Source organism: Prionailurus bengalensis, chromosome A2 (genome assembly GCF_016509475.1).
Source record: "Prionailurus bengalensis isolate Pbe53 chromosome A2, Fcat_Pben_1.1_paternal_pri, whole genome shotgun sequence".
NCBI classification, from domain to species: Eukaryota; Metazoa; Chordata; class Mammalia; order Carnivora; family Felidae; genus Prionailurus; species Prionailurus bengalensis.
The window spans coordinates 55,249,187-55,274,869 of record NC_057348.1 but is presented as its reverse complement, the minus strand read 5'-3'; the positions used below and the strand labels follow the sequence as shown (position 1 = coordinate 55,274,869).

General features: G+C 54.4%; 1 protein-coding gene across 3 annotated transcripts in view; it reads left to right on the top strand.

The window, feature by feature from the left end:
* The window catches only part of SLC6A6 (solute carrier family 6 member 6), an 88,594-nt gene that overhangs the window by 47,842 nt on the left and 15,069 nt on the right, over nucleotides 1-25,683 (top strand). For all 3 annotated transcript variants that reach the window (XM_043588219.1, XM_043588221.1, XM_043588220.1), the window contains 5 exons: nucleotides 10,177-10,309; nucleotides 17,808-17,942; nucleotides 19,151-19,254; nucleotides 19,386-19,510; nucleotides 23,498-23,610. In XM_043588219.1, coding sequence (XP_043444154.1) covers nucleotides 10,177-10,309; nucleotides 17,808-17,942; nucleotides 19,151-19,254; nucleotides 19,386-19,510; nucleotides 23,498-23,610 — 610 coding nt within the window. The remainder of the gene's footprint in view (nucleotides 1-10,176; nucleotides 10,310-17,807; nucleotides 17,943-19,150; nucleotides 19,255-19,385; nucleotides 19,511-23,497; nucleotides 23,611-25,683) is intronic.

Sequence of the window (25,683 nt, the reverse complement as noted above, 5' to 3'; positions counted from 1 at the left end):
AGGGCATGGGTTGGGGGCTGGACGACAGCCTCATCTTCTCCCCAGGGATGTGGGAGTCACTGTCTTGGGATGGATGGTGGGGGAAGGAGGGTGCAGATTTGGACATCAATCCATGCCTTTGGTCTCAGACAGGCCTGGAACCGAATCCCAGTTCTGCCATTTTACTGGCTGTTTGACCTTCGGCAAGTCACTGCCCCTTTCTGAGCCTCAGTTTCTTTAACTGTCAAATGAGGGGAATGAATCATTCCTACACCCGTATGCAGGTATATGTACTTCTGTTGTCTGAAAATGATGTAGTTTTCTTAATGCATTTTCGGAAAAAATGTATAGTTAGCACATCAAACCTGTTATCACGTAGAGAAAAATGCATGTATAAAGCTGAAGGAGTTACTCAAGTGGAAAGGTGAATAGATAGAGCAAGAAAATATGTATTGGCTAGCTTTTGCTGTGTAACAATCACCCCCAAATTTGGTAGCTTTAAACAACCACCATTTATTTGGCTCATGGTTCTGCTCATTGGCAGTTTGGGCTGAGCTTGGCTGGGCAGTTCTTCTGGCCTTTGCTGGGCTCCTTCATGGGTAGGTCAGCTGCAGGATCTCAGGATAGCTCTTTTGGGGATTAGCTGGCTATTGGCTGGGGTGCCAGGGGCAATGGGTCCATATGGGTCCATCATGCAGCTGGCTAGCCTGAGCCTGGGCCTGTTTACAGGAGGCTCAGCGTTTCCAAAACAACAAATGGGAAAGCCCCAGCACAGGACCTCTTTTCAAGCCTCTGCTGCATTTTCATTAATGTCCCATTGGCCAAAGAAAGCCACAGGCTAACCCAGATTCAAGAGGTAGGAGCTAGGCCCTGTCTCTTCAGGAGAGGAGTGGAGAGCTGTGGGTGTTTTTATGGTTTACCACAATGTAGTCAGCACCTACAGGAATACAGACAGCGGACAGACAGCAGAAAGGCAGAATGTGGAAACCTGAAGTTTGGGCACCTCTTTGCTGATGTCCGAGGGAGTCCTGTGAACCCAGTGTTTGGAGGCCAATCAAAAATGGACTTGTGTGTCATTTTCCACTAAACTTGGGGTTTGGCACCTTGGTATGATCCTGATGGTCCTGAAAATGACTGAGATAAGTCTTCACCTGGAGGGTGAGAGCCAGGGGCAGGAGACATCAATAAGGAAGGGGGTGGTCCCTCATCGTCATGAGATGTTACTCCTCTTTGTGTGCAGCTTTGGGGTTTCCAAGGGTCTTCCCCGCTCTTAGAAGCTGGCCCAGGAACAGGCCCACAGAAGAGGGGGTTGCCTGCTGACCAGTCCCAGCCACGTGTTAGGGCTGAGGCCCGGAAATCCTAGGCAAGATAGGGTCAGGTGGCCCACTCTCAGGTGGTCCATTCCCTGTCGTGACATGCGAGCCTTCAGTCTGTGCTCACAAGGCCCTAGGCCTGCTTGGACAAGGGCTCTCTGTGTGTACATATTTTCCACTTGTAGACAGAGAGGGCATTACAAGCATATTCGTCACCCACTCCACGCCACCCCCACCAGACAGCTGAGTTTATAGACAAAGAAATGCAGGCACCATGAACTTCTCACTTGAGTGGGGCCTGAAACCACAGCCTTGTGTGCTCTCAGCTGTTCCTGGCACAGCCTGACCACACGCGGCCTGCCCCACCCAGGAAACTGGTGCCCAACCAGCCACTTGGATACCTGCTGGGACCTCATTGCCTCGGGCACGGATTGGCTGCCTGGGTTCGAACCCTTGATCTGCCGGTCCTAGCTTGGACAGGTGCTTTTTCCTCTCTGGGCCCCAGTGTTCTCCCCTGTACTTGGGGAGATCATAGCACTGCCCTTCCAGGGATGTAGGGCTGCCCTTAACTGAGTGAGACTGTGCACAGCTCTGAGTCTCACTCAGAGACACAGACTGTGAGATTGTGCAGCTTCTCAGAGTGAGACTGAGCTCTGAGAAGCTGCTTGAGAAATGTGGGCCATTTTAATTTATTGAGTGTCCTCGTAGTGGATAAAACTGCCCTCTAGGGGCATTTGGAACTCAAGTGATCTGCCCTTCAGAGGGACTAAGAATGGCCCCTTCTCAAATTCCCGTATGCACCCCCCCTCCCCCCAAATTGCAAAAGGACTGTCCTCCTTCCCCCCTCTGCTAGCGTAGACGTGAGGGCTCTTGGGAAGGACTCATAAGAGCAATGAAGTCCTCAGGGTGTCTGGTTTTTTCCCATGCCTTCTCACGTGCCCATCCCCCACACCCGGCCCTCCTGTGGGTTCTAAGGCTCCTGCCTTCCAGAATCCCCATTCTGAGTGCCCAAGCTGCCCTTCCTGGCCTGGAAGCCACGGAGACAGGATTTATCTTCAGAAATGTCCGGAGCCCGCAGGCGGCTTCCGAAGGCCCACGTGATGCGGATGGACTTGCTCCGCTCACAGAGCGTCGGCCACCTGCCCGGTGCTCACCTTCCACTCCAGCCTTTGGGTCCCAGCAGAGCTTTGTGAGCCCACCTGAATGTCTCCAAGTGGCTTAGCCTCTTTTGGAACCCTGGGGAGGACTGGGGTCCACAGAACAGGAGCCTGGAATGCAGGCTTAGTCGAGAAGACCTGGCCAGCCACCTGCACGAGCAGAGGCTGGGGCCAGTGAGTGGGGCCGGGGGCTTCAGTGCAGTGTAGCCCTGGGCCAGGTGCTACGGGTGAGAAGGGCCCGGCTCCCAGCCTTCTAGAGCCTCCCTTCTCCTGCACGTGGAAGAGGGGGGAGGAAAGAGAACTAACGGCTCCAGTGAGCACTGTGCCGGGAACTTGCCCCTCTCACTGCATTTCATCTTTGGAGAGGCGCTTCGAGGAGGGAAGTCGTAGGATTCATCCCAAACCCCTGCCCACCTCAAAGCTCCCATCCAGTTCGCAGTGCTCTTGGCTCTCCCTTTCAAGTATATCCAGAGTCTGACCCCTCTCCCCACTTGCACTCCCCCCCACCCTGCATGGGAGTCCCATCATCACTCTCCCAGACCCCAGCGCTGGACTCTCCTCTCCCTGCCTTACCCTTGTGTCTCTGCAGTCAACTGTGAATCCAAATGTGGCATTTCTCAGCCCAGAACCCTCTCTTGGCTTTTACGATACTATGATCTCGCTCAGCCCGGGGGGATTAAGTGAGAATGTTTCAACACAGTGAGTGCCCACCGAGTGCCGATTCTTCTCACTGATTGCTTGTCTGCATCCACTTGGCTTTGTAGCCCAGAGCAGCGAGGTAGCCACCCCTCTCTGGCCTAGTTTCCTCAACTGCAAGTGGAAAGGCCATATGAGCTGGGCTTTGAGGCGTGAATAGGAGCTCCCTAGGCTGGAAAGGAGAGAGAAAAGACGTTCTGGGTGGAAGGAACAGCCCATGAAGAGGCATGCCATTCTGAACGCACACAAGTGTTTGGGAGTAGTAAAGTCACCAGTTTGGCCGGAGTGTAGGACGGAAGGGGCCAGGAGAAGGTTTGAGGCTCTGAATGTTAGCCCGGTAAGTTTGAGCTTTGTTCTCTAGGAGGGGGAGCCATAGAAGGTATACGAGAAGGGGAGCGACATGAGTGAATATGTTTTGGACACTGCTCAAGGAACACAGTAGTGGGAGAGAGACTAGGGCATATATGAAGCACCAACTATAGACAGGGCCTCACAGGGTTCAGGCATCAGTGGGTCTGGGTTCCCTTTGGGGTGACACACAGCTTCTGTGATTTCCCCTGAAAATAGCCACCGGCCCTACAGTGACCAGCTCTGCGGCTTCCACTAGGAGAGGCTTGCTGGGGCATTATGGAGGAGGTATCCGTGACTGGTACCAGCTGACTCTCAAAAGGCTGGTCTCCATGTCCCTCGAGCCAAAGCCTGGCCCCAGCCATCGTTTCCCTCCACGTCTCTCACCTGCAGCAGACACGTAGGTCTTCGAGGTGACCTTGCCTTCAGCAAACGATGCCTGATGAGAGCTGCCTAGGAATCAAGATAAGAAGGCACTGTGAAAGCTGAGACTTCCTTATGGGCCCTGGACAGGGAAGGAACTTGCCGAACATCCCTGCCAGCTGCCCCTCCCCCTCCAGTTTTACTAGAGGAGGTCGTCGGGAGCAGGGAGGCTGACTCTGGCCATCACGCATCCCACCTGCAGCACCCCAGGGCAGTGACCTCACCTCTCTAAACCTTGGAGATAGCATGGTTTCAACACCTTCACAGTCTGGCTCTATTTAAAGAGCTAAGACAAGGGATATGCTAAGGACAGGGCCTCCAGTCACGGCTCCTTGGGGATGACACTGAGGACCAGAGAGGTTAAGTGATGCAGGGAGCTAGACAGGCAGCAGAGCTCCCAGACCTCACCTCTGCCACCAGACGCCACCTGCAGTGTCTGTGTCCCCACCAGCCGCAAGCCCATGGTCACAGGTAAAATTGTGCTGTATGTGTTTGCGTGACCCACTCTCAGGTTGCGTGGGGTCTTCTCTTGGCCTGGACCCCCCACGCCCACCCTGTCTGCAATGCCAAAGCACCACTGTCGGCAGGAGCTGGTGAGATGTGCCCTTGCAGACCCCTGTGACAGCCACCTGGGCCCCTGGGACATTCATTTCACACTGGCTGTGAATTATAATTGGACTCTGAGTTGTTCTGTGATGGAAAACAGAGCTTCTGCCCCCGCTTAACCTTGTCCTGCGTGTCTCTGCTCTGGGGTCCTCTTCTGTCTGTCCCAAGGGTCCTGCTTCACCCCAGCCCTGGAAGCCAGGCGGGGCCAGATCTGGCCTAATGCCCTCCATCAGGCCGGAGCCATGCCTTCCTCCCTGGTTCCTCCCGAGCCCCCCGGGAGCTCAGCACGTATCATTAGGCTTTATTAGAATCAAAGAAATGAGTCATATTTGCAAACAAGCCGTGCTCAGCCAATCTTCCCCTGCAGCTGTCGGAAGGAGGAGGCGGTGGAGAGAGCCTTGTGTGGCCCCATGCTCGGGGAGGACGGGCTCTTTTATAATTGTTGCCTCCGCCAGTCTCCAGGGAAGAGCCATGGCCAATAAATGGCTGGCCGGCAGTCAAAAGGAAACGATTTGGCCCACTCGGAGGACGTATTTACATCTCTGAGTGCCGGCTGGACGGCAGCGGGGCGGCCGACTCAAAACAGACGTCCAGGCGATTCTTTTTTGGATCCCACCCTGGAATGAATCATTACTATTCTTGGACAAGAATGCAGCTCACCTCTGGGCCTCCTCCCTCTGTATGAGAGATGAAGGGAAGCCTGGGATGCTGGGGGCCCTCGCGAAGGGCAGCGTAGGACCTGGTACACAGGGGGCTGGTCCCCAGGGCAGCATCAGAAAAAGGGAACCAGGCCCAGGGTTGATTTTTAGCTGGGTAATTTCAGGTGAATTCCTGAACCTCTCTGAGCCTCAGTTTCCCCATCAACCAAATGGGTACGATTAATTTACTCAGTTAATGTCTGTTGGACACCCACTATGTGCCAGGCACTGCTCTGGGTCCAGCAGTGATCAGACACAGGCCCTGCCTCCATGGACGTGTCATTGCAGTAAGACAGCCAGACATTACACAGATAACACAAATATGATTGTAGTATAAAAGTGATGATCCATGATGAAAAATAAAGCCGGGGCGGGAGAAGGAGAGTGACCAGGGATGCTATTTTCATACGATGGACAGGAGAGGCTGCCCCAGTGAAGTAACATTTGAACAGAAACCTGACGCAGGGAGGGCGTTGGCATGTCTTGTAACACGTGGCTGGGAAAACAACCAGTTCAAAAGTCCTGAGGCAGGAATGTGCTCAATCTATTCAGAGAACATAGTGGCTGAAGGGGCCGTACTGAGGTTCGAGATGGGACTACCATACATAAGCTTGTCCCGGACACGTCCCATTTACACCTGTGGTCCCACTGTCATTATTAATAGGTCTGAACGATAAGAGTATTTGGTCACCTTATTCAGGGAGGCAAAAAAGAGATGGGGGCAGCTTGGGAGGGCCTCGTTAGCCAGGTAGGTAGGAGCCAAGGGAGGATATGGAACAGAGGAGGGGTGTGACCTGACTTGGGTATGGACACATTCTTTCTTGATGAGAACAGACTTGGGGGCAGGGTGACAGTGGAGGCAGGAAGGCAAGTGGGAAGCCTGCTGAAGTAGCTCTGGGGAGCAGTGGGGGCCCAGACAGGAGTGGTGGCAGTGCTGGGGACATGGCTAGATTTGGGGTAACGTGCAGTCTCCTGGGGTGGTTAGCAGGCACCGTCGAGGGGCAGTGCACCACAGCCGTGCCTCTGGGGTACAGCACTCTACAGTTTCCTGAGCCCTCCCATGCAGCACAGGGGGAAGGCCCAACAGATCCCTATCTGTTGCTTTGTGGCTGAGGCCACAGGAGTCCCACGGTGGGGGGGGGGGGGGCCTGGGGAGGGTCCTTCACACTTGGGTCCCTTCAAAGAGGGGTTCGAACGGATGCACACACTCTCTGGCCTCCACGGCTACCCAAAGATATCTTTGGAAAGGATGTTGGTCACTTTGGCCCTGGGCCCACATTGGGCTCTGTTTTGACAACCCCTGACGGATGAGACATGCTCATTCCATTCCTAGAACGTCTGCGCGGCCCATTACAAACATTTTCAAGAATTTTAAATAATTTTTATAAAGGTGCTATTAAAAACATGGAATCCTTCTTCTGACAACATCAAACGTTCACCGAGAAAAACATTCAGACTGAAAACAGCCAAATAGAAAAAATGGTATTCAGTGCCAAGTGAGCGCCCCTCCCCCGTGTCCCCACCACCAGGTCCCCCTCCCCACAGGCAGTGACTGCAACCGCGTCTTGTGTGTCCGACCAGAAATAGTCTGTGCGTAGTCAAGCACAAATGTACATCCACCCCCTTCCCTTTTGAACACAATAGGGAGCATGCCACAGTGCTGTCCACCTTGCTTTGTTCACTTGTTTTATGTTCCTTATCTGCATCCAGGGAGCTTTCCCATTGTCTTAGGGGCCGTGGCGCATCCCACTGTGTGTCTTCCCTGCCCCTGCGGAGCCCCCGTTGAGGGCCATTTGGGTGGCGTCCAGGCGTCGGCCCTGCAGACGCTGCTGCAATGAATAGCTTGGGGTGGACCCCGTCGGTGGCCACACGTGCAAGAGTAATTACAGGAGAGAGTCTTAGGAACGGAGTATTGCCGGATCCAAGAGCACGTGCCTTTAACAGTGTCGCTGCAGGTGTCGCCAGCTCCTTTAGGGAATTCGCTGCCAGCAGCGGAGACTCAGTTTCCTTGTTTGTTGTGGCTTCCGTAGCTGCGCAGCTAGCTGCCCAGAGCAAGCCTCCCGTCTGTCACGGGCACCAGGGGTTTACCCGGCACAGGAGGGGGAGAAGGTCGAAAGGGCGTCCGTGAACCGGCTGGCCGTGGTGTGGTCAGATTCTGAGCTCTGGGGTTTCAAGCTCCTCGGTCGGCTTGCCCTTAGGAGAGCAGCAAAGGCCGGGCACCTCCTCAGCGTTAGCTGAGCACCTACTGTGTACCTGCCTGTGAGATCCTTGTCCTTGGGATGTTTGGAGCCTGGTAGGCAAGACAGACTTTTCACCCGTGGGTGACACTCGGTGCAGCCACATATAGAAGCCGCAAGACCGACAGGGACTCTGGTGGTCTGTGGGGCAGCAGGGAAGGCTTCTCTGGAAGCCCGAGGGCCGCGTGGCTGGCAATGCAGAGGGTGTGCAAAGGTGTGGAGGTGGAAAAGCACTCTCCCTGTGACGCTGCCCATTCACAAGGAAGCCTTGGGCCGCTGCCCAGCATGCCCCGGGCCTTCATTGAAGGCACTGAGCTCTGGAGCCTGCGGGAAGGGCTTTTTATTCTCAGGCAGCTGCAGCCGCCAGATCCACGTGCTTGGCAGGGCCCCAGCCGGGATGCGTCTGGCGGACGGCCTGCCTCACGGGGATGCCCCCTGGCCTGAGGCTTCAGGTGACCCTGGCCCATAGCAGGGACTGGACAGATTCTTTTTAAAAGTTTAGGCTCTATTCTCTGTTTGCCAGAGGAGCAGCATGGGGGAGTCCACAGAGTGCGGGCTTTTGGAGTCAGACAGGCTTGAGTACAGGGTGGTAACACTGTCGCCTGCTGGCTGTGTGTCTGTGGGCAATTGGGTCTTCTGCGCCTTGGTGTTCCCCATCTGTAAAATGGGGCCAGTGACCTTAGTCCTTGAATCAGATGAGATGAATTGAAAAGGCCTTGTGGATGGTATGAGCACACCATTGTGGGTGACAGAGGGGAGGCCATTTGATGTCAGGGTTCTCATCAAGAAAAGGGTAGGAAAGCTGCCCCCTTTTAAGGTGCGTTAATGGTAATACTGCATGGATTGGTCCAGAGTGCCATGTGAACTTGCCAGCTGCCTCAGCTGAGTCCCTGGTTCGTTCACTCAACAGGTATTTATCGAGGCTGTACTATGTGCCACATGCTCTTGTAGGTGCTGGGACCATGGCAGTGACCCAAAGAAAGGCCTCGGTTGAATGCCAATTGAGAGGGGCATCTTGGATTTATTCAAGGTCCTCATGTTGACACTGGAAAAAAGAAGGAAAAGCAATGACACATCTGGCCCAGTAGGCATTCTGAGACCCAGAGCCCTGACCACAGGAAACTTCCCACAGGCTGGCTGAGAGCTAGGGAATTGTCTGGAATGCTTTGCCAAGCAGCAGCATGGGGGCAGGAACTGTTACCTGTGTTTTACAGAAGAGAGCCTAGGGCACAAAGTCACACTCCCTCTCTGCCTCTCTTGCTTGAGTGTGGCCTTGAAACCAGGAGTGAACTTTGGTTAGAACAGGAGAGAACCAGATTTTTCCCAGGGGAGCACGAGCTCCGTGGCTCCCATGGTCAGCAGCCCGGGGATTCAGCGGACAGGGACCCTGGTGGAGTGGCAGGCAGGGCTGACGTCCCTGGGCTCGGTGTGCCTGCCCTTGGTCACTGCTGCGGTATCAGGGCTCCGGGACAATGGGGACAGTTTCTTGGCATTACGATGTGTGGCTTCTGGCCGTCAGCACCCCGTGCTGCCCCACCCTGACTTCAGATGGCATCTGCCCCGCAGAGATGTGTCTGTGAGTAGGTGTTTCTATGCATCTTCCACAGGTCAGTAAGTCTCTTGACTCCCAAGGACCCAGCCTCTGCTGTGTGATGCCGGGCAGGGAGGGTGGGTGCTCTGAGCTGATTAGCCTTCAGACCGTCTACCTGTCCCCACCCCCCTACCCCCAAGACCTTCACAACCCTGCTGTGGGTTGGGAGGAGACCAGCATCGCTTAGGTACCAGGACCTACTCTGGGCGTCTCAAGGCCAGGACAGAAACAGGTTTACCCAGTGCTGGTTGCACCCGGACCCTGTAGTTAGTACTTTCTGTGGGTTTTCTTTTATTTTTTTTTTATTATTTTTTTTAATGTTTATTTATTTTTGAGACAGAGAGAGACAGAGCATGAATGGGGGAGGGTCAGAGAGAGTGAGACACAGAATCGGAAACAGGCTCCAGGCTCTGAGCCATCAGTCCAGAGCCCGACGCGGGGCTCGAACCCACAGACCACGAGATCATGACCTGAGCCAAAGTTGGCCGCTCAACCGACTGAGCCACCCAGGCGCCCCGTGTGGGTTTTCTTTTAACACCAATCTCTATAAAGTGCTGTGCAGCTGCATGTAGAAGCCTCGTGAGGCTTACATTTTAGTGGAGATCTGGATAAGGAACAGGGGTGAATAGAATAAGAGGGATGGGACAGAGTGTTGGGGGAGGGTAGTCATTCCCATTTCACAAATGAGGAGACTCAGGTCCAGGAGTTTGGGTAACCAGCCCGGTGCTTACACTGTAGAGCCAAGTTTGAACCCAGTGTTTGGCCCTCGGTGGGCACTGAAGCAGGGTCTACTAAGAATTGATCCACAGGAATTAGTACCCATTTTACAGATGAGGAAACTGAGGCTTGGAGGTTTACTTAACTTTCCTGAGGCCAGACTGGGTTGAACCCAGGTTCGCCTGACGTAAGAGTCCGAATCTACCTCCTTGTTGACTTCTCCACAGCCCTGTGGCCTGGGTGGGAGCTGCTTCAAAGACCCATGGCGATTCCAGGGCTTGGAGAGGCGAGAGGCCTTGTGGAAACATGGCGCCTGAGTCGGGGTTTCAACCCCAGCCTGTTGGCGCCTCAGCCTCAGCTCTCGCTGCCCCAGGGCCGGCCCGACTAACTTGCGGCTTTGTTTGCTTGAAGGCGCAATGTGCTGAGCTTGTCCTCTGGAATCGACGACCCCGGCTCCTTGAAGTGGGACCTTGCTCTCTGCCTTCTCCTCGTCTGGCTGGTCTGTTTCTTCTGCATCTGGAAGGGCGTCAAGTCCACGGGAAAAGTGAGTGGTGTTTCTGTCTCTCCCCTGCCTCAGCCCAGAGAATCTTCCACCTACCCCCCTCCCAGGCCCTCCCGCTTGGACGCAGAGCCCAGACCAAAGTGCTGGTGTGTGCGACAGAGCAGTCCCCTATAAGAAAATCAGGCCCTGCTTTGTGGTATTTGCCCACTTCATGGTGGAAATACTCCCACCATGTCTGACTTCAAGTTACCAAGGGCTTCACAATGAGCTAACACAATTCCTGAAAATTGGTCAGTGGGCTCTGTGGCGCCTGTACAAGCTCCCATAATCACTGGCTCCCACGGCCAAGCATAGCTGTTAGCAGATATCCGACGTTAGCTTTGTAACTGTGAAGTTAGCTGCAAGGAAGGTGAGCTGGCAGCTTGATTGTCGGTTCTCAGCCAGTCCCTAACAGCACGGACCCTGTCTCTGCAAAATGCGCCCTGACGGGCAGCATCTCCCGCAAACTTGCTGGCAATGCAGACCCATGGGCCTCCCCCACACCTGCAGAATCAGAACCCACATTTGAACAGCATCCCCGGATAATCCAAATGCTCACTGAGGGTTTGAGAAGCACTGACCGGGAGTTTTGCTGCTAAGTCCGATGCACTGAATCATCTTACCAGTGACATTTCAGCCGGAAACTGAGTTGTTAGTTATTAAGGAAAGCTTTCGCTGATAAGATTAAGTCATGTGCTCATAACCAAGATGTTAGTTGTTAACCAGAATGTTAGCCATTACTGAAATATTCGCCGCTGATTTAATATGTTACACGATGACTAGACTGTTAGCTATTAACAGAGGTAGTAGCTGATCATTAAAATGTTAGCTTATAATTGAGGTTTTAGGTATGGGCTGGTGTATTGGCCATCATGAAAATGTCAGCCTATGATTAAAATGTTATCTGTTAAAGTTAGAGCTAAACCATTACCTGATTAACCAAGACACTGGCCAGCATCATGGTCATTGCCATCTCAGGTCAGTGCAGAGGGCTCTGTCATGATAAGGGGTGTGAGCCCGTGCCTCAGCCAGGCTCTAGGCCATAGTGAAGGTGTTGGCTCATCTGCCTTTACATGTCCCCCATCTATCATTTCCCTCCTATCAGTTGCATCTCGATGGGGGAAAATCTCTTTAAGGTCTAAAAGCCCCCAAAGGTCAAGCGAGTATGTTAAGGTGGCATTTGAGGTACAGCAGTGGGCAGTGGGTGGTTAAGTTGTTTGGAGAAGGGGCCTTTGCTGCACCGGAATTTAAATGAAAGACCCTGTTGTCTCTGGATGAAGAGCCCCTGAAGTGAAATCACGGATCTGAATGGATCCCAGCATCTCCTTCAGGGCAAGATCCGGGCGCCCAGGATGGCAGAGGCAGAATGGGAAGGATTCTGGAGTGGGGGCCTGCGCAGCCCACACACCCTCTGCCTGTTTCTGTGCTCGGAGCCATCCTGCAGTCCTAAAACCCCGTCCAGAAAGGAAGCAGGCCAGGCTTCAGAAATGTCCACACGCAGCACCCCTGGCCAGCATTGCCCCACCGGGACAGGCAGGAAGAGGGCCCCTCGAGCAATCCACACAATGCCTCAGGGAGCGCGTTCACCTGTGACACCCCACCTCCTCCTCCGTCTTGTGTGCAAGCTGCTTCCTCACCGCCTTTCTTCAAACGTGAGGGAACTAAGCTGGGAGAGGTTAGGCGGCTTGTTCAAAGGTACTGCCTCACCTTGAAGCCCCAGTTTCCTCATCTACAGAACGGGTGGAAGCGAGGGTTCAAACAAGAAGTGTTACGTAGCCAGCACGATGCTTGTCTCAGATGGTACAGTAAATACCAATCCTGTTTTCACTGGGCCTCCGTTTCCCCACATGGAGATGAGTTTTTCTCAGGAAGTTTCTATGGAGCAGTGTTCTTGAGCAATGCTGGAGACATGATCGTTTCCTTATGCATCTGTCCATTTTGTGCCTCTACTATTCGTCAGGTCCTATTGTAGGAATGGGGCCGGGGGACATGCAGGGGTCAGCAAGACAGACAGACATCTCTGTGCTCCAGGAGCTGACACATTTGCTGGTTGTGACAAGGTGAATGTGTAAAATATATAGGAGTCAGGTGGTGACTAGAGTATGGTGGTTAAAGGACAGTGTGGTGAAGGGGAATAGGAAGTGTTGGGGTATACTTTTAAATAGGGTGGCCAGGCAGGCTCACCAAGAAGGTGACTTTGGGGCACAGGTCTGAAGGAAGTGAGAGGTAAGCCATGTGGATATCTGGAGGAAAAAAAATTCTAAAGAGAGAGAACAGCCAGTGCAAAGGCCCTGAGGTATATCTGATCCAGACCTATGGGGAGCCCCCAGTCTGATGGAGGAAGCTGATGTTTCGCAGGAACAGCGGGCAAGACAATAGAATCAAAGCGAAAAGCGGAGGGTACCAGGCTGCAACTGTGGCCAGTTGAAGACGTGACTTGACAGAGGTCCCCTACCCTTCCCCACCCCTGGAGACAACCTCCTCCTCACACAGCTCCAGGCCCCTGAGGGGCGGGCATGGCTCCCAGAACAATAGCAGGGCCTGGGCCAGCCCAAAGAAGCCAAGACAAACACAGTAAGGCTCTGTGGACTTCCTTGAGCTCTACAGCCTGCCTGCCTGCCCGCCCGCCGCCGGCCGCCAGCCATGGCTTTCAGCCCTGGCCACAGACCAGGTTCATGGCCACTGTGGGGGCTGGGCCCATGGGCAGCAGGGCAGGCCTCATCCTGGCATGGCCCTGCTTCAGTGGCTGACACTGGTCCGGTAGGGAGGGGGTGGACGGAGGGAGGGCCTGGGCAGCTCAGGACCCAAGTTCAAGTCACTTTGCCTCTCTGAGCCTCAGTTCCCTTTTTTGTAAATTGTTGGCATTCCAAGGATCCCAGCCGTGGCCCAGGTATGCTGGGGCTTAATTCATTCAACAAACCGTGATAATGGCAGCAAATGCTGTGTAACACACATCACCAGGCACTGTTCTCAGTGCTGTTTATTAGCTCATTTAACCATCCTAATGTTCTGAGGTGTCTGGGACAAGATGGGATTTGAACCCAGACAGCCCAGCTGCCAAGCTCGGCGCCCTGCATTCTTCCACCCCCTAACCATCACCTGCTGCCTGCCCTAACCTGTGCTAGCCTGATGGTGCAGTGGGGCATGAGGCAGGCATGTCCCTGCTCACAGAGCCTCAGGTCCAAGAAGGTGACGCAAGTCTAGACCCTCACACAGGAAGTACGGCGCCATGGACCCGAAGGGGAACACATTCGCGGGCAGACAGGAGCACAGACATGGTCTGAGGCTGCACCCTTCCATCGCCAGCTCTTCCGTCTGGCTCTTAGAAACAAAGGAGTGGCAGTCAGAGTCAGATGTGGTTTGGGATCTCAGTTTCAGTCCCACAGGCTGCGTGACTTTGGGCACGTCCTTCCGCTTATGTGAAATGAGTTCGTGATGCTGCCCTCACACACACAGGGGTGCTGTGAAAGCCTTCAGGGCCTGCCTAGGTGCTGGGCACAGACTCATAGCCCCACCTCTCGGACCTCCATCTCTGGGCTGAGGGACCCCAGTTCCCCAGGCCTTTCCCCCCAAGGGAAGTTCAGGGCAGTGGGAGACTAACCTGTCTCCCTCCTGCCTTGCAGACCACCTTCTCTCCACCGTCTCTAGGGGAGTGAGGAAGAGTTGTCCTCTCAAGTTTCCAGGGCAGATGGGCCACAGGGCTTTTGGATCAAGGGCTCAGAGGAACCATGAGCTTGCCAGCAAGAGTGGAAAAATACCACGTCCCGTGGCAAGGCCTGCTGGGCCACCACTAGAGGCCCACTGGCGGCGGCTGGCACCAGCCTCTCCCGTGAGGATCCCGGGGGAGTCACGGAAAAGTTGAGAGAATGGGTCTCAGGGGCTTGTCCTCAGAGCAGCGAGTTCTGCAAAACAAGGGTGGCTTTCCAAAAAGGCAGATGAAGTGGGGTGACTAGGTGGGGCTGTGATCAGGTGGGGCTGTCCTGGTCTGGACTGGGGGAGGGACAGGGATAACACGCAAGCACACAAAAGACACGGGACTCTGAGGTCAGCTGGCCTAGATCAAGTCCCACCTCTGCCACCTACCAGTTCTGTGACCCCAGGCACCTGACATCAACCTCTCTGGGCCAGTCTTCTCATCTAGAAAATGCAGGTGATACACGTACCGACCCCTTTAGGATTAAATGAGTAACACACATAAAGCTTAGTAGAGTGCCTGGCACACAGTAAGTGCTACTTAAGTGCTTGTTAAACAAATGTAATATGTGAAAACAAGGGAAGCCACCCCCATCCCTGGGTGGTTTCCTGTGTCCCTGACACAAAGCCCTCTGGCCAGAGCCTGGTTGCCCAGCCTGGTGGGGCCCAGCTGGCTTTGAAGTGGCCGCCCTCTGGGGACAGCATGCTGTCAGCAGCTGTTGTTCACCAGGCCCAGGGTGTGGCCCACAGCAGGGCCCAGAGTTGGGAACTGGTTGGGGGCCTATCTGCAGGAAGGGAGGAGCGGCCTGGAGGGGGCCATGCTGGGTTTCTTTCTTTCACCCCTTCTGTGGCTTCCTGGCCTGCCTCCGCCCTCTGCATCTGCCTTCTGGTCCTTGGGAAATTGGAAGGGTTCTCTGCTGGGAAAACTGAGGCCCTGGTGGAGCAAAGGCATCCCGGGAAGGAGCTGCAGAGACACGTGTAGGGCCCGCCCTTCACCGGGGGTCACCAGGATCACTGCCGAGGTTCCCTGAGGGTGGCAGGTGAGGTCAGCTCCCTTAATCCTCCCCATACAGATGGAAGCTGAGGCCAAACCACCCAGCTGGGAGGTGGTGGAGGTGGGATGCAAACCCCAGCCTGGGTGACCCACACCACTCTACCCTTCCCCTTGGGGTGGCAGGACTGGAGAGAACTTCAGAGCTCATCTGGCCTGAGCCTCCCACTTCGGCGGGCTTCAGCTTGTGGGGAAATGAAGCCCAGAGAGGGACAGTAGCTTGCTCAAGGTCTGACAGCAAGCCAGTCACTGAGCTTGAAGTTCAACCTGTGCCCTTGGGGAGTCCAGCCTTCCTCGGGTCGTTGGAAGGATTGAATAAACTGCCAGACTTTTTTTTTTTTTTTTGAGAGGGGGGGGGGGCAAGTGCGAGCAGGGGAGGGGCAGAGGGAGCGGGAGAGAGAGAGAGAGAGAGAAAGAAAGAATCTTAAGCAGACTCCATGCTCAGCATGATGCCCGACTCAGGGCTCGATCTCACAACTGTGAGATCGTGACCTGAGCCAAAAACAGAAGAGTGGGACACTTAACCGACTGAGCCACCCAGGCGCCCCACAGAAGGGCTTTTTATTGCTCTGCCTCTTAAGTGCTGTGTGACCTGTGTGGGCAAGCAGTGGACTTGCCCAGGTCATCTACAGAGCACAGGACCTGCACCCAGGGCCCGTGGAGATTAACCACCTTGCTCTGAGCAAAGGCTTCAGTTCCTCACCTTCAAGATGAACACGGGGCGCCTGGTGGCTCAGCTGGTTGAGCATCCCAACTTCAGCTCAGGTCATGATCTCACAGCTCATGGGTTGGAACCCTGCATTGGACTCTGTCCTGACAGCTCAGAGCCTGGAACCTGCTTCGGATTGTGCGTCTCCCCCTCTCTCTCTCTGTGCCCCTCCCCTGCTCACACTCTGTCTGTCTGTCTGTCTGTCTCTCTCTCTCTCTCTCAAAAATAAAATAACCATTAAAAAAAAAAAAACGAAGATAGGACTGAAACCTACCTCAAAGGGCTAGGGTAGGGCAGGACCAACTAAGTATAGAAGGTACTGCACTTGGAATAGTACCAGGCTTACAGTAAGCATTCAATAAATGCTGGTTGGCGGTACTGGCTGAGGGCAGCCGAGCCAGGCGGGTCCTGAGAGCTTTTTTCTTGCCCTTTTCCAGAGGCCCTTTCTAGTTATTTCTACTCAAAGGGATGTTGGCTATCCAAGAACTGTGCTCCAGTGAGGGTTCCTGTGCCAGATCGGTGGGGTTCAGGGTCTGTCACCCTCCATTGGCATCTGTTCCCCACCTGGGCACTTCTGGCTGCAGTAACCTGGCACTGCCCCCGCCCCCCAGCACCACAGATACATTCATCCTGCTCTCTGGGTGTCTGTTTCCTCACCTGTAAAATGGGTGCATTGGCTACATAGTCGTTCCTTTCTGGGGTCCCGAGGGAGTCAGGGGCTCTGCGACCTCGTCTTAGCATTTCAGGTGGTCAACATGACCTTTCTGTATGTGCTCCATCGGCAAAGTGAAATACCTCATGCCTTTGCTCAGAGCGAGGTGGTTAATCTCCACGGGCCCTGGGTGCAGGTCCTATGCTCTTTAGATGACCTGGGCAAGTCTTCAAGCCCTGTTGAGCCTCGGTTCCTCCTCTGTCAGCACGGTGGCCAGCACACCAGTTTAGGGGGGGTGTGGTGAGCACAAAGTGGGCTCGGGCCTGGGGAGTCCTCATTCAGCCAGTGTCCTGCTGGAAGTACCAGGAGTTCGCTGCCTGTTCAGAGCCGTGCACCTCTGAGCCCCTCCTAGGCATAAACCCTGCCTGGAAACTTCTCAGGTTGAAGGAAAAGATTGGGAAATCCATCTAAGAGAACTGAAGCCGCACGGTGTTTGAAGACCAGTGTTCTCAGGACAGGGGAGGATATGGAGGGCAGGCCCTTGGCAATGGCACGGCACAGCCTCGGTCGTCTCTGGTCCCCACCTCCAATTGGCCTTAGGTTGCCTGGGATGTGCTGTGTGATCCAGGGAAGGCCGTGGGCCTCCCACGGCCCCAAGGGAGTGGAGGCTCTTCCCCATCTCCTGGCCAAGGGGCTTTAGAGACTTCATCTCCTCCTAGAAGTTCTCGTGTCCTTCCTACAAAATCGGAGTCAACAACAGGCCCCATTTCTCGAGCACCGAAGTGCCAGGCACTCACCTCAGCTTTTGACAGAGGTCTTTTATTACTTTTGTCTCCACTTACACATGAGGGAACAGTCCCAGAAAGGTTAAGCATCATGGCCAAGGCCACCCAGCAAGAGAGGGGACAGAGCTGGGATTTGAACCCACACTTAACTGATCCCGAACCACAAGAGTCGTACTAACAGTTGTAATGTTAGCTAACACGTACTGAGTGTCACATGCCGACCACTGGGGTCAGCCTTTTACACATACACTTGATAGTTCACACTCTTACTTTCCATTTTCCTTCTTTACTCACTAGAGTGTCTGTTCGTGAGGGCAGGGATTTGTTTTCTGCCTTTTTCACCGCTCTACTTCCAGGGCCTAGATGTTCAGTAAATATTCATAGGATTGCTTTCATTGAATCTCAGTAAATCTGTGAGGTGAGTACTTCTGTGATACCCAGGTTACAGGTGAGGCAACTGAGGCCCTGAGAGGTTAAACGATATGTGTAAGGTCACACAGCAAGTGAAGCAGCAGGCTCAGCTCCAGACCCTCGGCTCCGGAGGGAATGCTGGAATGTGACAGCAGCAGGTGAGGCCACGGGCCCCCCTGAATCCCTCTCGTCCCTCACAGGTTGTCTACTTCACGGCCACCTTCCCCTTCGCCATGCTCCTGGTGCTGCTGGTCCGTGGACTGACACTGCCCGGTGCAGGCGCAGGCATCAAGTTTTATCTGTACCCCGACATCAGCCGCCTGGAGGACCCACAGGTACACCAGGAGGCAGCCTGTTCTCCCTCCCACCCGGGGCCAGGCAGGGCAGGGTGCGGGGGAAGCGAAGCTGGCGGCCCAGTTTCCGCGGTTCTTGGGCACACGCATCTGGTCGGGCCGTCCGGCTCCGGTACTTTTCCGCTGGGCCGTGGCAGTTTGTTCACCGTGCACATGGGCCCTTCCCGCTGTGGGCGTATCTTTTCATGTCGAGGCCTCCTGAGGCCAGCCAGTTATAGTCTTCTTCGGGCCTTGTGCCAGGTAAGGGGGGCTGGTCTCAGGAGCCAGCCTCCTCCTCGCCCCTGGCCTCTGCCCGCAGTGGCCAAGAGGGCTGCCTCGTGGGGATGGGAGAGTCGGCTCAGGAGTGCCGCTTCTGGCTTCCTTGGCCAAGGTCGGAATTCAGAGTTGGCGATGAGCTCTTGGAAGGTCAGGGGGCAGATACTGAACGTCTGGCTCCTGGCAGTCAGCCATGTGACCGCGGGAGGTTGGAGAACACCCTACAATGTTTTACTGGCCCATTTGAGGACCTTTTGTCCCCGGGATCCTCAACCTTCAAGTTGCCTTCAAGGTCCTGTGCTGCTCTGGGTCTCCTCCCCACTGCCCTCTCGCCCTCTCCTAGGTGAGAGGGGGCTTGGCCAACATCAGAGGACAGCTGGGAAGGCAGTTTTGTGGCCATCGGGAGCTGCTCAAGGAAAGTTCTGGAGAGCAGCTTTGCCTGCATAATCCGTTCGGGAATCCTCCCCGTTCCAACTCGGGGGTCCCCGGACAATAGCAGTTACGGTAACGATAGCGGCCTTGACTTCACGGTCTTACCCTGTGCCTGCACTGGGCTGAATCTATTTTGCGAAAATAGGCATGATAGTGCTGTGCGTCAGGGCAGTGGAGCCCATGGTACAGATGTGAAAACTGAGGCTCCAGGCGGGAGTCCCTATTGCCCACAGTCATTTCATAGTTGGAATTCAGATCTGTCTGCTTCAAAAGTCCATCCTCCTAATCCTGACGCTCAGTGACTGGGGGTTTCTTTGACTTCTGGGCTTCCTTGCAGCTCAGTATTGCCTTCAAAGACGCCTTGGATTCCAGCACAAATGCTCTCGTTGCAGTCAAGAGTCTGCACATTTTGAGGTGCCCAGGGCCCGCACTGCCCCCTCCAGGAAGCTGGTCCTAACCGCCCCTTCTCTCTCTCCTTACCACTCCCACCCCAAACCCCGTAGGTATGGATTGATGCCGGGACCCAAATATTCTTCTCCTACGCCATCTGCCTGGGGGCCATGACCTCTCTGGGGAGCTACAACAAGTACAAGTACAACTCGTACAGGCAAGTGTCGCGCCAGCGGGCCTGGTAAACCTTAGAAATGATGATGTTTAAAGAAAAAAAAGAGAAGAAGTAGGGAGCGTGGCTTCCTTGTGTTGTGAATTAACTTGCTCCCTGACATATGTGTAACTTAGGGACTGTATGCTGCTGGGATGCCTGAACAGTGGTACCAGTTTTGTGTCTGGCTTCGCAATTTTTTCCATCCTGGGCTTCATGGCACAAGAGCAAGGGGTGGACATTGCTGATGTGGCTGAGTCAGGTATGGTGGTATTGGTGGCAGTGGTGGTGGGCACTGCCACCTAGTGTGTAAGCCAAGTACTGCAGGCATGAAGCCAGACCCCAGGGGGCTTTGGGGGGGGACGAGCCTGGTTTCCGAAACGGACCCCCCCCACCAAGATGTCCCCCACGTATCAAAGAGTACAAAAGCTAAATTTTAAGCACTTTGCAATTTGGCCCAAGGGGCTAGCAGAAACATGGGGGTTGGTTAAGTTGGGGGAATACTTAGCTACTCTTGTGTGGTCTTCCCTCCCTCTCCTTCCCCAGCAAACTCCTGGTTTCAGCAACAGAAACCACTTTCCTAACTCAGGCCCAAGCCAGCCACCAGTCGGCATTCCATCACCACCTTCTCAGCTTTGGTTTCTGTATTTTGCACTTTGCTCCCAGCGCGCTCCCTCTAGCAAACCCATTCATTCATTCCACCGATGCTATTGATTTATGGAGTCTGCCCTGTGTCAGCCACCACCGTAGGCAGTGGGGTGGGAGAGAGACGGTGGGCATGGCGGTCGCCCGCTGGGACCGTGACAGACCCAGTTTGGGGGTAGTTTGTGGGGACAGTGTCACCCCCTGGAGGCGTGGGGCCCTGTTGGTGGGGTGCTCCTTCCAGAAGTAGAGGAAAGTCTTAGAATCGTGAACTCTGCAAAGCCTGGGATCCTAGGCTGGGATCCTGGAGCTCCAGGAAGGTGGTTCTGGAACCTGAAAATGACAAAGCCTTCAGTTGCTAGAATCCTAGAGCCTCAGAACCACAGTATTCTAGGACTTGCTGCCGGAAGTGCTAAGTCCTGGAACTGCAGCCATAGAACTGCAGTGGCCTGGATATGGGAACAGGAACCGCAGGCTCCCGAGTTCCCCAAGGGCTATCTTTGTGGCTTCTCTACCTCCCTCCTGTCCTGCCCATTCACTGGGTGGGTGCTCATCAGCTGCCTGGAAGGTTTGGTAACTTTGTACATGTCCTCTGCTGCACCCGACCTCTCGATTTCTCACGACCTCTCTGGGCCCACATGGAGAGAGGCGAGGGTCCTGGGCTGAGGCCCCTCTCAGGTCCAGAGGACAGCCTAGTGTCCTAACTCCAGGGACCACCACAGACTAGAGTCAGGCATAGCTAGAGCCCTTGCCATGGCATTGCCCTGGCCCTTGTTGGAAACAGGGTGGCGTCCTGGCTTCTCAGCCACAGAACCCTACCGTTGGGAGTCAGGGGTACCTCAGCATTGTGCATTTAGACGTCTGTTCTGCAGATGAAGAGACCAGTGGCTTGAGAGCAAGGGCCTTGCTCGGGCTGATCAGGATCCGAGTTGGGGTCTCCTGGACAGGGCGCCCGCCACCTCCTGGACAGGCCCCTCTGCCACGAGGACGTCCTCTGCCTCCTGCCTTCCCACTCACCCTGGACACACGTGATAATTCTGGTCTTCCCTGTGTGAGAACGCATCTGAGCTCCTCTGACTTTCTCTGACCTCAGAGCCCGTGGGCCCTGCTTTCATCCTTGCTTGGCAAAGATGTTCTCTGCCCCCTCCCCACCGCCCGCCCCGCAGTGTCGCAGGACAAGTGTGGCAAGCCCACGCATCTCTCTGCTGGCCCCCAGTCCCAGGTCGGACCATCAGACATAGCTTTCCTTCCCCAAGGGCCCCAAAAAGCAGGCCAGGGACTGAGGACACAGTTAATTCCAGAAAGATCCACACCCACTTGGGAGTTTGGCAGGTCCAGTGATGAGGGGGAAACCATTTGCAGCTTCTTTGCAGCGGCTTTTTTCAGTTGAGGGCTTGCAAAGCAGTTGTGATCGCCAGGAGCATGGAGTGAATTGGTGGTGGGATATATATATATATATACACGCATATATATATATATGTATATATATATGTGTGTGTATATATATGTATATCTCGATATCTAAAATAGATCTTTCTCTGTGGACAAATAGGTACTTTTATATGTGTATATATCATCACCCTAAGTTGTTTTCTTCCTCCTGTCCACTTCAAAGACCTTGTTGTTTATTCCCCACGGTGATGTCTGAACAGCTGACAGATACCTCAAGGGTGATTATTTCTCTAATAAGCTTTTAACAAGCACCATATTGAGCGAAGTGCATTTGAACAAGATAATTATTTGGCCGAACGGAGTATACACGGCACGTGCAGCGGCGCGTTCTCTGCTCGCGGAGGGGCATGCATTGGTGCTCGGAGCGGCTGCGTGACTTCACATGGACTTCTCTCTCTATAGTTCCCCGTGCGCTTTTAGAGAAAGATGCTCAGACCCTCTCCCAGAGGCTGGCTTGAGAAAGGCAAAACTGAAATACAGAAACGAGTGTGTTGAGAACCTCCCCCAGGCCCCAGCGGGCGGCGGGAGGTGGGCGGCGGGTGGCGGGTGGGGGTTGGGGGGCCCCATTTTACATCTGTCTCGCAGTCGGCTGGACTTGAATCCACACGCAGTGACGCTTACCAGTCGGGCCAGAGCTGACGTGTAGGGGGACCAGGGGGGCCCCAGCGAGGTGCACATGGGGCTTCCGTTGCAGCTTGGACTTTGGGGTTTTGGTAGGACCGCCCCTTGGACCACTTCTCGTGGGATTTGCTACCATCGCCGCCTGAGGATACCCGAGTAGACTCTGGACAGTAGAAGGACTCGCCCTTGCCTGCCACATTTGTGGTTAACGCCCTACTGTGCGGTTTCTGGCTCCAAATTATTTTAAAGGTTTTTTGGGTTGGTTTTTTTTTTTTTTTTTTGGTGGTTTTTTTTTTGTTGTTGTTGTTGTTGTGTTTTGTTTTGTTTTGTTTTTTTCTCATTCTTAAGCTAGTCATTTGGTTTCTGATATCTGCTCTAAATATCCTGGCCTCTAGCCCTTTTTGTTTTCACATTTCTTGACCTTATTTATTTATTTATTTATTTTATTATTATTATTATTTTTTTTTTTTTTTTAAGTTGTGGATCTTACTTTATTTTTTCAGCCCGGGCCCTTTCAGGCCTCCTTTCTTTTGCTGCTTGCTGCCGCCTCTTAGAACCACAGGTCTTAATCACTGGCTCAGTTCTTAACCCCTGGCTTCTCCCCCCAGACGCGCCGGAGACAGGAGGAGACATTTCTCTATGTCTCTGGAATGTTTCCAGGCAGAAAGATGCCCCCTGAGCTGGCGGGGCTCCCGTCTCCCACACCGGGCCTCCAGATTCTGTCTGAGTCCCCTCCTCAGAAACCAGAAGCCCTTTTCTAGGGAAGTGGGCTCAGCATCTGAGAATCTGAGCACGAGAAGTCTCCTTGGGAGTCATTTCCTGGATCATGCCCCTCCCTTCTCAGGTGGGGAAGCAGGTCCCTGCAGGGGTGCGTGGTGACATAAAGAGAAGGTGGAGTGAGACCTGACTGGAAGTCTCGGGTCTCCGGAGCCTGGGGTCTTGCCCCGCGCACACCTCCCTTTAGCTTTGGGCCTTGCCTCTGATATTGCTCAGTGGGGTGCACAGACGCACCCCTGAAGCGAGGTTTGCCCTGCAGGGCATGGTTCTGTATTCTTTCACAATGTTTTAGTCATTAACTCAGAAGTAGAAACCTTTTCTTTGCCAACGGGGCCTTCGGTAGTCCGATAACCAGATCTTTCCCCCTTTGCTTCCTTCCAGCAAACGTTGGCCTGGTTACTCTGGTTTGGGGAGCCCTCCTTTTCCAAGCCGGCAGACTGGGTCCCAGGCTCGGTCCCATCTCCCGCCCCCAAATGGCCAGGTCTGCCGGATTCTGGTGTGTGAGGCCACTTGTACTGCTGCATAGGAGACAGATGCTAAAACGGGGCCCCACCTGAGCCCCAGTGCACCCCATCCGAAAGGGAGGCAGGCCTGGGCTCTTCCCCCAGGCACAGATTCAGACCTGGCTCCTCCCTGCATTTGGGGTTTGGGACACCGCCTCAGTCCCGAGTGTCTTTGTGTGAGCTCCAGTGCCCCGGGTGGCCGGGTCACTGATGTGCCTCCCCCTCTGCCCCTCCCCATTTTCTCTTCCCTTTAGGTCCTGGCCTGGCCTTCATTGCCTACCCAAAAGCTGTGACAATGATGCCGCTGCCCACGTTTTGGTCCATTCTCTTTTTTATTATGCTTCTCTTGCTTGGACTGGATAGCCAGGTATGTCCAGATCGAGGGGACGCCGTACAGAGGGAGTGCCCAGGGGATTGTGGTTCTGGGAAGGTGCCCTTCATCGTGCCGTGTGTGACACTGTCACTCCCTTCCCGCCCTCACCTCAGACTTGCACCAGCTTCAGCCAGCAAGGGTTCTTCCAAGACCCCAGGGTTAGAAAAGGCCTCAGGGCAACAGGAGGAGGACGTCTGCCCCAAAGCTCGGGTCTTTGGCCCCAGCAAGGGGAAGTGGATACCTGAGGCGTGTGGTTAAAATGAAACTTAAGACGGGAAATAGAAGGTCAAGGCCAAGTGGTGATGATGATGTGTTCCGTGGAGGGTCCACACGGGGGCCCAGGACATGGCAGGCAGTTCAGGGAAGGGGCGACAGTGCCTGCCCAAGCTGTCACTGATTGTCCTAAGTGCAGCCAGAGAAGCCCAAACCACACATGGTGTTCTGTGATTCCTGGCGCATGTGAGTAGCGTCCCACAGAGTGAAACCATGATCCTCCAGCGCTGGGGAGCCTCGCTCAGGCCCACCCTGTCCTCTGGCCAGCCCAGTTTCTGCCCTCCCAAGGCACGGCTCCATCTATACCAACACTATTTTCCTGCACTTCTGAACCCCTGTGTCCCGCCTCTCCAGGGCTCAGACCTCCATGGGGTGTGTCAGTGAGAGCCAACCAGGGGCTGAGACTGGCTTCGGAGTAACAGTTCCAAGCCCCCATGCTGTATGACATTGGGCACATTCCCTCCCCTCGCTGAGACTCTGTTTTCTCATCTCGTAAATGGGTGTGATTATACCCACATTGCCTTGTATGAAGTACCAGGCACAGTGCCTGATACAGAGCAGCACGTAGTGCTTGGAAAACAGAGTTCCCTTGGAGATATGTGTATTTTCCTTGGGGTTGTCTCAAGATGACAGTTGAGAGGGCAGGCGTGATCCAGGAGTGGAGAGTTAGGATGCGCAGGGTGGGCTGGTGGTATGCCCAGACCAGAGTCCTGCACACGGTGCCACCACCCCGGGGCCGTCATCTGAGGTCCATCGCTGAAAGGCAGGCACTTTGCGGCCTTCTGTGTGGTCTGGGTATCTGGCTGCCTCATGGGAAACCTTTGGTCCAGAGGTCTGCTGCCAGTTCAGGAGAGGGCTTCACCACCCACCCCATGGGCAGCAGCCTCAAAGTCGCTGCCCAGGGTGAGTCCCTATGGACTCAGAACCAGATAGGAGGAACGTCTTAGAAGGTCAGGCAGAGGAGAGGAGGCAGTCTGCCAGCAAGGTCAAGAACAGAGTGAAGGATTTGGCAGGAAGGGGACCAGGATTAGCAGAGAAGACAGAGTGGAAACATTTGGGAGACTGAAAACAAAATACTTGTGTAGTTGTTGGTGGGCTTGAGCTGTATAAACAGCAAGAGGAGTCCATTAATCATCTCTCGTTAATGAGTTTGGCCTTCGGAGGCCCCAAGCAAATGGCTTTTATAACTTCTTCCAAATCTCTAAGTGAAAGCAAAAAACAAAAACAGAGAGTGGTTAATAAATGACAAAGTGTGACGTCTCCATGGGCCCAAAATGGGCCTCTTGGGCCAAGGAAGCTGCTTCCTGAGGGAGTGGAGGTGGTTTATATTAAGTTTTCTCCCTGGGAGGCAGGTGGGGCCTGGCTGGCGAGGCACACCTCTGAGCCAGGCCTCATGGTGGCCAACGGGCTCAGGGAATCTTGGTGAGCTCTCCAAGCCAGCCTCAGAGGGAGCTGGCACCCTTTCCACTCAGAACCTGGAACTCAGGGCTCAGAGCCCTTCAAATGACCTGCCTAATTGATATCCCACGAAGGGCATGAGTAGGATTTGAACCCAGGGAGCTAGGACATAATGTCTCAGGGGTCTGATGGCCTAGGTTGGAATCCCTCCTTTACATCTATTTGCTAAATGTGAGCTCGCAGATGGTGGGGGGGAAGGTTTTGCAGATGCTGGTGACCGCCTCACGCCCCACCAGCACTGTGATATAGTCAGAGCGCTGTCCTGCGAGGTGTTTCTGTGGGCAAGTCTTCATGTCAGGCTTTTTATGTACGTGTGTGGCAAAATACACAACATGA